General features: G+C 38.1%; 1 protein-coding gene across 1 annotated transcript; it reads left to right on the top strand.

Moving 5' to 3' along the window:
* Positions 1 to 222: 222 nt before the first annotated feature.
* Positions 223 to 11,738, top strand: LOC113100222 (uncharacterized). The gene is made up of 12 exons (XM_026265011.1): positions 223 to 462; positions 2,276 to 2,320; positions 2,503 to 2,613; positions 3,428 to 3,538; positions 7,232 to 7,333; positions 8,484 to 8,519; positions 8,695 to 8,971; positions 10,017 to 10,162; positions 10,601 to 10,883; positions 10,981 to 11,120; positions 11,416 to 11,492; positions 11,586 to 11,738. The coding sequence occupies exons 1-11, from the start codon at positions 279 to 281 to the stop codon at positions 11,454 to 11,456; spliced, it is 1,476 nt and encodes a 491-aa protein (XP_026120796.1). The 5' UTR covers positions 223 to 278; the 3' UTR covers positions 11,457 to 11,492; positions 11,586 to 11,738.
* Positions 11,739 to 12,171: the final 433 nt, after the last annotated feature.

Here is a 12,171-nt window from a genome sequence, read left to right as displayed (position 1 = left end):
GACCAAAATAAATGCAACTTTAAAGAAAATCCTCTTCAAATCCTGGAGGGACTGATAATTTGTCACATAGCTTTTTATATGATGTTATGAGATCTTGTGTGAAAATTAGAAAGGATTGTTGGTCCTAAAGTCTAATAACAGGTTATTTAGACTTAATAACTGGACTTGCTTATACCTGCTTGAACCTTGAATTAAATCTGAAAGGACATTGTTTTCACTGTGCTTTCTTATGCACAGGTCAGTTTTTATAAAATGTAATAAATTATATGTTGTTGTAGATGAAGCCCTCTGAGGCGGTCGATGAACCAGACTCCACTGCAGTCAGCTCACCTTTGTCAAAGGAGCAAGAGGATTCTGAGATGTCAAGCTGCAACGATGAAGATGACGAATACCACCCTCCTCCAGGGAGTCCAAGCTCCTCTTCATCCTGCAGTAATGTCTCAATCTGCTCAGGGCTTTCACGTGAGTCCACACACAGATCATTACAACCAGTCAGTCAACAACTGAAATCATATTCAAAAAAGGAAAAACTTTTTAAAAGAAACAAGAAGAGTATGGAAATAAGCGTAAAAAGCTGCCAAAAAAGAGAGGGCAAAAGAGTCTGGGACAAGGCCCATTTCTGAGTGTACTGCGAAAAGTCAAATTTAAAAATTGCTCGCCATTTGCAGATGAAACATATGGACGAAACAGATGTTGCCCATGCTTTCAGCTTCCCTGTGGGGTCCAAAGAAAGAAAGAAACGTCTAGAATCACTAAGAAATAAGGGTGACTGGCTTCATAACGTGGAAGTTCTTAAGAAGGGTAATGGGGAGATTGTCACATGGAAACAGCCCTCTGCAAATTCATCAGTTAATGACTACTTACCTTGTCAGCACTGCTTTGGAATGTTTAAAAGAAGGGACCTGTGGAGACATAACAAGACTTGTAGAGACAAAAAGGAGGGATCTGATGTGGGAACACAAAGACAAAGGCTCCAAACAGTATCTTCCACACTACTTCCAATTGAAAAATCATCACAAGGAGTCCAAAATATCATTCACAATATGCTGCAAGATAGGGTCACTGCTCAAGTCCGAAGCGGTCAGATTATATGTAAATATGGGGAAGCATTATATGCTCGAAAAGGACGTGAAAAGTCTCAGCATCGTTACATAGCACAGAAAATGCGAGAACTAGGTCGCTTTGTATTGGCAGCTAAGGAAATTGACAAAAGATTAAAGGGCTCAAAGACTTGTGTGATCCAACCAAATTTAACCTGGCAATTGATGCGGCAAGAAAAGTGTCAAACTACAATTCAGAGAAGACCGAATATGGAAAGCCATCAACGGCTGTGAAAATTGGCTTCTCACTCAAAGCAGCAACCGAGGCTTGGATTGGACATTGTCTCATGGTGTCAGTTATAATTTCTGAGAAGAAAACAAAGAAGTTTAAGGAGCTTCTTGACAAAATGTGATCAGATTATGTGTCAACCAATGCTCACAGCTCCATGGAACAAAAAAAATGGAACAATGATGATAGTGTTCCTTTAACCAAAGATATCGTTACATTGCAGAACTATCTGAGGAAAATTGAAGATGAGGCAAAAAATGACTTGAGACAGAATGTAACTGTTACAGCATACAAAAGACTAAGTGAGAGTCTTCTGGCTCAAGTCATCGTCTTCAATAAAAAGCGCGAAGGAGAAGCCTCTCGGATAACACTGCAAACCACGCAAGTTAAAGTTTAGTAACTGGTTTGATTTACTGACACACAGAGAAAGATCATCTGACTGTACATAAATCATTAATATCATATCAGGCATTAGAATTAACACAGTTACTGACATGTTGCTGCTTTATTGTTGAGTCCAGACACTGCACAATATTTTGTAATCCTCAACGGCATGTTTATTGCTTGGTAGCTCGATCTGGTTTAGCACCACATAGGCCTACGTTACTATGCATGTCATGTGCAATTTGATGGGCGGGGCTAAACCGACAGAGAGGATGAAGTAGGCGTTGATCTTCTTCTGCAGAGGCGGAGCTTGCTGCCCTTTGATGTCATAGATCCCCACTTTGAAAATCCTGTCGTTTTCTGGGTCTGGTGTCAATAAAAGCTTTTATTGGACTTACAAGGAAATTTTCAGCTCTAAAACTTAAAGGATATTCTTAAAGTATGATGACCTCTTATATGTCAAAAGCTCAAGGAAAATTCAATTTCTCAGTTCAAGACCCCTTTAAACAGATGTTGGTACCCATAATAGGACCCCTAACTTTCCTTTTTTTTTTTTTTACAGATCAAACGGAATTACAATCAGGAATGCAAGAGGAACCCAACATCAGTAAGTAACAGCATCTATGTCCAATACTATTTTAATTTACTAAAAAATTAATTTATTTGCTGGAACCTGTTAATCAATAATAACAACACATCACACAAACACTTTTAATCTAAGGTTTTCTTCTGTTTAGTAAAAGACTCTGTCTTCATATAAGCAGCTCTAATGTATTTATGTGTTTATAGTGTCTCAGGAAATGGATGACGGTGCAGAGGACGACAGAGAGGACACCGTTGTGCGGCAGAAGTCCATCTCTAAACCCTCTGGGAAAAGGCGCATACAGAAGTGCACTGATGGTAAAGGGAGTTTTAGTTTTTCCATCCATGGTTCAGATCAATCCACACAGCTCAGATCGCACCAAACAGGAACTGGCCTTGGTAAACATCCAGGTTTTCAAAGTAACATTCCGTACGAATGTTTTTCATTAAAATATTTATTTATTTTATCATTCTTTCTAATATTATGCAATCTCATACTAAACAGTTTTTTTTTCTGTCCTTCTGCTCGTGAATAAAGGATAGTTTTAGTATTTATCACTGGCTTTTATCACACAAACTAGTACATTCTGCGCATGCTCTTCCTGAGCTGTTCAAGGCTTTGTAGCCTGGTGTGTCAGATCGGTTCTGTATCCAGAAGGCGAGGGGCTGCAACGTCATTTGACGGCGGTCTGCAGTGCATCAGAACAGCAGTGCTTAAAAAGCTGTAATTTCATTTGGTTTAAATACCGGGGTATTTACTTTTCCTCTTGGGCTACCCACTTTATGCATTATAAACTGTAGTTTACTCTATTTGCAAATAAATTGACAATTTGACGATAGACATGGCATTAAAAAGCATTAAATTAGACTTGCTGATAGAACCCTGTACATACTAGGGAGCTTAGAAAAACATTTTGTTGTACTGGTTTTATCCATTTTTTTTTATTTAAATTAAAGTATTATTCATGTATGCTTTTATTGACCATGGAAAAAAATTATTTAAAAAAAATAAGGTGAGGACCAAACAACAACCCCAGGTTCACCCCTGAGAACAAGACCAAAAAAGTTATGTGCTCTCCTGTTCATAGAAGTAGCTCAGATTTGTATTTATTTTTTTGTTTATTTTTTTTAGTGTCTGATGAAATATATGACAGCGCAGAAGAGGATGGAGAGGATGGAGGCACACAGAAGAGGTCCATCACGAAACCCCCTGGGAAAAGGCGCATGAAAACGCGCACTGATGGTAAAGTTCTAGTTTTTTAATTCTTTAAAAACAAGATTTTAGCTTTATTTCATGAGCAGCTTTGATCCACATTGACAACACTGAGGGACATCAACCACAGTTTCCTCCAGCTGCTGTCAGAAGCTCTGATTAGACAATGTACTGCTTCATCCCAAACATTTTTAATCGGAAGATTAAGAGAGAATTTAATTGTTATACTGTTGTTGCATAGCAGGTGTACAGTTCAAATGTAAAGCCTTAAAGAAGAACTCTTATTAATTATGATAATTTACATGTAACAAGTGGGAACAGGGTTCTGCAATGCACCAATGTAATAGATATTAATTAGTAATAAAGAACAGTGAGTTACTGACAACATGCTTTAACTACATTAACGGGTGTATAAGTAAAAGTTGAGATTTACTCAAATGAGAAGCAGTCCTTATTTTTGACAGCCTGGATGACTCTGTCTTCTTATAAGTTGCTCAAATGTGTTTGTGTTTTTTTTTAGTGTCTGATGAAATATATGACGGCTAAGTCTCGCCGACCATAGATTAGAAAAGTAAGGTTGTCTGGCCAAGAGGCTCTCGCCGATGTCCGACAGGAGCACATGCAAACGAACGGGTAAGCCTCTCTGATCATAGGTTGGAAAAGTAAGGTTGTCTGGCCAGGAGGTTCTCACCGACATCCGATGGGAGATTCCTACTCATGGCATCGAATGGGTAAACCTCTCCGGCCGTAGAAGGAAAGGTAAAGTTGTGTGGTCGGAGGGGCTATCGCCGGCATGCGATACGAGCACACGCAACAAATGGTAAGTCTCACTGGCCGTAGAAAGGAAAAGGTAAGGTTATCTAGCCTGGAGGCTCCCCACCGGCATCCGATTGGAGCACACGCATCGAACGGGTAAGCTTTGCTGGCTGTAGAGCAGTAAGGTAAAGATGTCTGGCCGGGAGGCTCTCTCCAGGCATCTGATGGGAGCTCAATACTCGTGGCATCAGATGGGTTAAGTCTCGGCGACCATAAAAGAGGAAAGTTGAGGTTGACTGACTGGGAGGTTCTCGCCGATGTTTGGTGGGAGCCCACGGCATTACACGGCAAGACTTCTGGACATAAAATATGAAAAGGTAACGTTTTCTAGCCGGGAGGCTCTCGCTGGCATCTGGGGAGAGCTCAATACTTGTGGCACCAGATAGGTAAGTCTTGACAACCGTAAAAGGGGAAGTTAAGGTTGTAGCTGGGAGGCTCTCGCTGGTGTATGATGGGAGCACACGTCAGCGAACGAGTAAGCCTTGCTGGCCATAAAATAAAAGATGTAAGGTTGTCTAGCCGGGAGCTCAATACTCGCAGCACCAGATGGGTAAGTCTCGATGAACGTAAAAGGTTATAGTTATCTATTTTAATATTGTGCATATAATAGTACTCACATAAGGACTCATACTTTGTTTGAAAAGAGACACATCCATTCTGTAACTGCATTATCTACACAAACCATTATGTTTGGACCCCGATGATTGCCTTGAGTTAAACTGCATTGTTTCAGTTACCTTCTGAGTCATTACCCACAACACTTTGGTGACTGTATTTTGATATAGCAAACAGGGAAAACAATGGAAGGCATGACGTATTTCGCACCCAGCTAGCCAACTCTGTTAAAGCTGTTGTCATAGCCTAGGAAAATTTATAAACCTGTCAGATAACTTAAGTAAATACTAGGGCACGGAAACCATGTTCCTGAGAGGCCAAGAGATGCTAAAGATGACAAATGGCCAAAAGTGTTGAAGTTAGAAAAGGTAAAAGCAATGAAATGATAAAGAATATGTTTGTGAAGCATGCCAAGTGATTGCATTTGAATGTTTTGCTTACCTTTCAGATAATACTGGAAATGCAGTGTATAATTTAGCTAATTTAAAAAGTAAATTAATTTACTTTTTTAAATAATTTAAAAAGTTTTACATGAACAAGTATCTAAACTTGATTGAGGATTATGTTCTTTTAACTTCTGAATGGGACACATAATTTTGATCAGTATTGGGGCCACTTTGGAATTATTTAAAAGCTTTAGTTCAATTAATGTTTATCATCTTATTCTTGTTCATTGCCATACGAGTGTTGATGAGCTTGTCAGATTACAGTCAGAGACACCATGTACCAGCATGGAAATGTGTGTGATAGAAGCAACATGTTCTTTTGAACAAGAGAGTATGGCCTGATCACCCAAACTATTACTAAATGATCACTTATAATAATAATAATCATCATCATCATACCTATTTTATTGATACATTTATTGATTAGTCATTTATATTATATTGTTGTTTTTAATATTATTTTTCTATTTTTGTTAAGTCCTATGTGTGGTTCTTAATTATGTAACCACGCTAAGCAGACATTTGTAAGAGAGTAAGATTTGTGGCAGATTAATGTAGGTGAAGTTTGTACGTGAAAAATGTACATTATGACACAATGATGTCCTGGCTGCTTTCAAACCTCAAGACACCAGTACAGATGCAGTCATAGTGTGCTTCCTCATATGTTCGTGCTCTGCTGAATAAACACTTTCGGATCATTCACATTTACATTTAGATTTACATTCATGGCTTTTGAAACATGCTTCCTAAGCAAATGACTTGATGAAAGCTGTGAATATGAAAAGCAACTGACATTCTAAGAAGTGAACAGCAGTAGATGGAGATGCAAATGACAAAGAGTGGCAAAGATTTACTGCTCTCTGCTATATGAACTCCTATTGTGAATATTCACATTTTAAAGATAGTTTGGATCATCTAGAAACAGATTGTGTTTGTGTGCTTTCAGGTGGCACTGACAGGCAGCTTCCATGCATAAAACATCAAAATGCAAATGTGTATTGATATTGAGAAGTATGTAAGATGGGAAAGAAAAGACAAATAAAAAAATGGCTGGTGCAACACACAAGATGGAAACAACATTAAAATTTGCTACTACCGAATTTGAATACAAAAGTGAAAACAAATCTTAATGTAGTTCAGGAATATTGTCCCTCAATTTTCTTTCAAAAGAGCTGACAAACTAATCCAGTTTGGTGAGCAATGTTGTTCAAGTACAACACGTTCCTGGATCAATATCCTTGTTGATCCTGGAACAGCATTCCAATCAACCAATCAGAATTGAGATATAACTTTTCAAGAAATATATGTTTTAGGCTCAGAATCAGGGTTAGGTGCTTGTACACTCTTGTTATTCAGCTATCATTTCCCACTGATTTTAGGAATAAATTATGGGTAGGGTTAGGTTTAGATGCAGGGATTGGGGTGAAGTTTATATTTTTGGACAATAATGTTGAGCTGGGATCATCAAAAGATGTTGATGCAGGAACATGTCTTACTTGGCAAAATCACGGCCCCCATTGTGGTAGCACGTAATATTCAATGTAAGCATGTCAACATTAAATTAATTGTTTGACTTGCTTTACATAACAGTGTCCACCAAAGAGATAATGTACCATTTTAATAGCACTGACATTTTGATATCATAAATCACTGAAGTTACAAATTATTACTATTTTCAGAAAAGGTGTTCACTTGTTTTGTTGCTAAAATAGGTTTAAGATAACTAATATTTTATTTATTTGTGTGTGTGTGTGTGTGTGTGTAAACAAATTTGAAAGAAATAAAAGTGGGAGGAGAACTTGGTTCATGTGACTCTGATGTAACTTAGCTAATATATTTCTCCCAGGAACAACATTTGTTCAAAGCTCCTCAAACAAAAGCAGAAAGAATCACAGATCACCTGAATTGAACATGAGAGTTTTCTACAAGAGTCTGTTGTCTTTACTGGGTAAGTAAAACATACAATCATATCTCATATCTTAATGAGCTACAGTCTATTTTCATCTTTCAGACAGAGAAACACTTAATAAACACAGACCCTAAAGACGAGTTCAGACTGCACGATTTTCAAAGTAGTCGGGTCACTGTTCTTTTCACACTGCATGACTATCTTGGCCAGCATTCAGTCACTGCTGTGTTCACACTACACGATGGATCGGCGACAGAAGGCTTTACACTGCATGCATGACTTTATAATAGGAAGAATCACCAGCAACTCTGTCTGGCACACAAACTATGTTTCACAACCAAACACCCGTGAGATGTGGCAAGGAAACAACACGATATCAGGCGTGCAAGACCGGAGCTTTCACGTGAGACTGGGATAGCTCAGATGAAACGTCAAACAGACACGGGTGCTCCTGCTAAATTTATACTAATTTATCTTCCATTTCATGGGTCCAAGCAGACCAAAAAGAAAGCATTTTTCTGAAATTAAGCCATGCTTGCTGATATTGTGGTTTGTAACTCCTCGCTGAACTCCCCGCTGCTCTGTATCTTGCTCTCTCATTTGCTATCGCTCATCGTCGATGTAGTTTTCAGTCAGAACACTTTTCACACAGCATGATTTTGAATCGCCGACAGCTCCAGATATTTAGCACGCCAAATATCTCACGGCCATCAGCGACTCGTCGGCGATTCTCTCAGATCACGTCTTTGCTCATTCACACTGCGTGATTGTCACTCGCATTTGCCTGTGATTTCGGGCATTTGTCGGCGATTTCTCAAAACCTGTCGGCGAGCCAAAAAAATGGGCTTAAATCATGCCGTCTGAACTCGGCTTAAATGATACTTGAATGTTTTGTTCATGTTATCTAAACACCCTGAAACAAAATCATTTTACTAAAAAGCTAAAATATATAGGACACTAATACATGATTTTTAAGATTGAAGTTTTACCCAAATAGAATATATATATATATATATATATATATATATATATATATATATATATATATATATATATATATATATATATGTATGTATGTGTGTGTGTGTGTGTGTAAATAAAAAAATCAAACAAAATATAGGCGTATGCTTATAAGAACAATCCATTTAAGTTGCTAAATAATGAACATCATTCTGTTTCTCATTCCAAGGCTTTTTCTCAGTTCAGATGAAAGCAGAAACAGAAGGTGAGATTTTGTGAATGAAAAACTACTACATCTTTTGTAAGAGAGTTTGAGCTGCTGGAAATTATTTTCAGACACATGATGAAAACCAATGAACTTAAGTAGCCAAGCAGGGCTATACATGATTGTAATGAAGAATTGTAATAGTAAGTACGTTTTTCTCTTGAACGTATTGCAGTGAACATAGCAAGATGGGGAACAGCAAATCAGTCGACAACATTTGACGACTTCAATCGTGACTGGAACGCCCAAAACGCTGTGGATGGGTCGAGCTCCAACTGTTCTCGTACAGACACAGAAAGTGACCCATGGTGGAAGCTGGATCTGAAGAAGACGTACACTGTGAACAGAGTGACCATCACTAACAGAATCTGTCCAGGAGTGAACTGTGAAATCTGGATAAACGGGGCAGAGATTCGGATTGGAAACGATTCTTCAGTTTTTGGCAACCCAGTGTGAGTCTCTCTGATACATTTTTGCAGATTTTGGACAGTTGGTATCTTCATGCATACATATATGTGTGTGTGTGTGTGTGTGTGTGTGTGCTTCATATACTGACTATCTGCAAGCGTTTCGACTATGTAAAGATTGGTATTTGAAGTTACAGTAACTGAGTGGGATGTCAATCCAGTTCAGTGAAAAATTTGTCTTACTGATTCTAACTGGTCACTCTTATCTTTTTATACAAGTCACTTGTTCCTGAATCAGACTAGACTCTTTTAACTAAAAAGAAGCAGTAATCTAATCTAAACAAGAGTAATCTGTTTGTTGGTCATGTTGTAGGCTATCTTTATTGCAACATAAAGACTTTTATTAATTAATTAATAATTATATAATGATATAATTAATTAATAATTAATAATTTTTTATCCCATCACATTCAATAATGACTGTGAACTCACATTCAAAGATCAGGTAAATTATTAGAATTTTATTTATTTATTTATTTTAAATGGCAATGATCGGTGGAGGAAACACTGGTTTATCTACCTAATGATTAGATAGTTGATGTTATATCTTTATAAAATGGCTGCTTGTGTCACACAAACAGTTCACCTCCAGTGATCACATTACTGCAGAAACAACTCTAATATAAGAACTAGTAATAGTTACTAGTTTTGCAGCACTGTAGGAGATATTTTACATGATTTCTTGGTAAAACACAGCATGACAATGAACAGATGTCGGAAAAAACAAGGTGTTATATATATTAGTATTAAAATTGAACATTTCACTGTCATGAAAAATAATTGCACATTTGCTTAACTGCTTAATGATAATTAACAATTAATGATAAAACCAATAAATAACAAAAGTAGTGTAAAACATATTTTACATAAGTTGGAGGAAGTTTCCAATTATAAAATATACATTGTGTTGTAAAAGAAAGAGTTAATCAAATTAAATACATTCAGTGATGAGAGAAGAAAATACAAGTGAGGAGTCATACTAATAATGAGCAACAAAATCACAGGGAATAATTTTTTTTTCTCTCTCCAGATGTGCTACAGTTTCCTCTATTCCAGCAGGAAAAACCAACAGCTTCTCGTGTCCTGGGATGAAGGGACGCTATGTGACTGTGAATATTCCTGGACCTTCAAAGACTCTTACTTTCTGTAAAGTGGGAGTCTATGTGAATTTTACAGGTAATTCAGAGCTGCTTAAAATCCAGGTCTAAACCCTTTCCAAGCTAATCTGACTGGACCGGCTTGAAATAAAAGGCTATTTGAACAGAAGACTAGGGACATATTAACGCACTAGACCGTAGGAGGCCAAGTCGAAATTTTGGTCCTCCAATTTTAACTTTGCGGGACAAAGGCAGTTGTGCTGTTGTGTGTCACATGACAAGACCCCCCCCCCCATCACTTGTGACCCCCCTCAAAAATAATAAGTGTATGACACCCCTAGTGAGGAATATCTGCTTGGAGGCGCTACAGATACAGCCAATGAAGTTAAAAGATATTCCTTAAAAATGACTTTGTCAGGACTCAACCCGTTCTTACAGATCTGATAGAAATGCACTCCTAAGAAAACCTCCTCAAAAATATTCAAAAGTAAATAAGCTGACAAACCATTTCTTACAGATAATCTGGCAACAGGAAGAACCGCCATACAGTCGTCAACCTATGGCCTCTGGTCTGCTGAACGTGCCATTGATTTCAATCCTGGTTTCACAAATTCATGGTCAGCGTGTTCTTCAACCACTTCTCAGAACAAGCCATGGTGGAGGGTGGATCTGGGTTATGTGTATAGAGTAAGTACAGTTGTCATCACAAACATACTACTAGGCTGCTGTTCAGACAGAATAAACGGAGCGGAGATTCGCATCGGAAACTCTTTGGAGAACAACGGCAACAACAATCCCAGGTGAGACGCTCTTTCAGTAGTTTAAAATCCATAAATAAACCCTGAAATATGAAAAAAGACTAGAAGTCTAAAAGAGGTTTTCTCCATATCTCTTTAGATGCGCTGTGATTTCTAGCATTCCAGCTGGTGTTTCCTCCACTTACACATGTAACAATATGGAGGGTCGATACGTGAATCTGTTCATTCCTGAAGATTCAAGGACGCTTACTCTGTGCGAGGTGGAGGTCTATGGAGAAGGTGTGATCAAACAAGCAGATTTAGCTATTAACACCTTCACAATAGTTGAAATTTGGATATTTATTTAACATCTGAAACTTCAACACTTGCATGCGCTCAGCTTTCAATAATTTACTGCATAAAACACATTTGTGTTTGACTATTGTAGGTGAACCTGTATTTAATGTACTCTTAAGTGTTATTGGCAACAAACTGCTGCAGATACTGTATACTTAATGCATTTTATGTTTTTATTATTCACATTTATTATTTTCTTTTCTCTTCTCTGTATGTTCATGCTCATGTGCCCTTTTAGGTCCTGTTTCCCAAGTAGACTCCTGTGAAGATGAAACTTAAGTTTGAGTCTGTCTGAACCTCCAGCTCCTGTCACAGGTGCGAGAGGGAAACGTACAGAAATATGAACTCAATCACATTGATAGTAGTTTTAAGATATCTGCTCATTTCAGCTTCACTGTGCTCTGACAGAACGAGGGATTTCTGATGTGAAAAGAGAGATGATGATGATGATGATGTTGAGGGAAGCTAAACTCTCTTCTGAACAGCTTTGATATTTATTTACATGCTGGAATTTTCTCCATTACTCAAACTGATCACAATAAAGTTGTATGTGAAAATTTATACTACTGATTCCTGATTGCCGCTTTCAAGCCATTTGTATTGTATAATGTACCAGTACCTGACAATGTGGGGGCAATGTTATATAAGTGAAATTTATATATTTTGTGGTGGGAGGAGCATACAACAGACACAGTGGGGGTGGCATCAGGCTTCAGAGAGGCTTTTATTAACAGTAAAACAACCAAAAACATATATAAAAGTGTCTTAAGGGGAAATGGTCTAAAACAAACAGGGGACCTGGTGTCGTCATCGTGCTGTGGGGTATGTGAAGGGCAGGTAGTGTTCAGGAAGGAAGGGTCCAGATAAGGGGTGGAGTCCGGCGGCTTCTTCCAGCGGCTGCATCCTTCTCGCTGGCCGTGGTGCTTGAAGACACTAGACATCCCAGCATCCTGGCCCGACAGCTGTGGGTGCGATTCTCGTCTGGACCTAGGGT

Source organism: Carassius auratus, unplaced genomic scaffold, assembly GCF_003368295.1.
Source record: "Carassius auratus strain Wakin unplaced genomic scaffold, ASM336829v1 scaf_tig00217198, whole genome shotgun sequence".
Lineage (NCBI taxonomy): Eukaryota > Metazoa > Chordata > Actinopteri > Cypriniformes > Cyprinidae > Carassius > Carassius auratus.
Note: the sequence above shows the minus strand (reverse complement) of the source record. Positions and strands in the feature narration are given on the sequence as shown.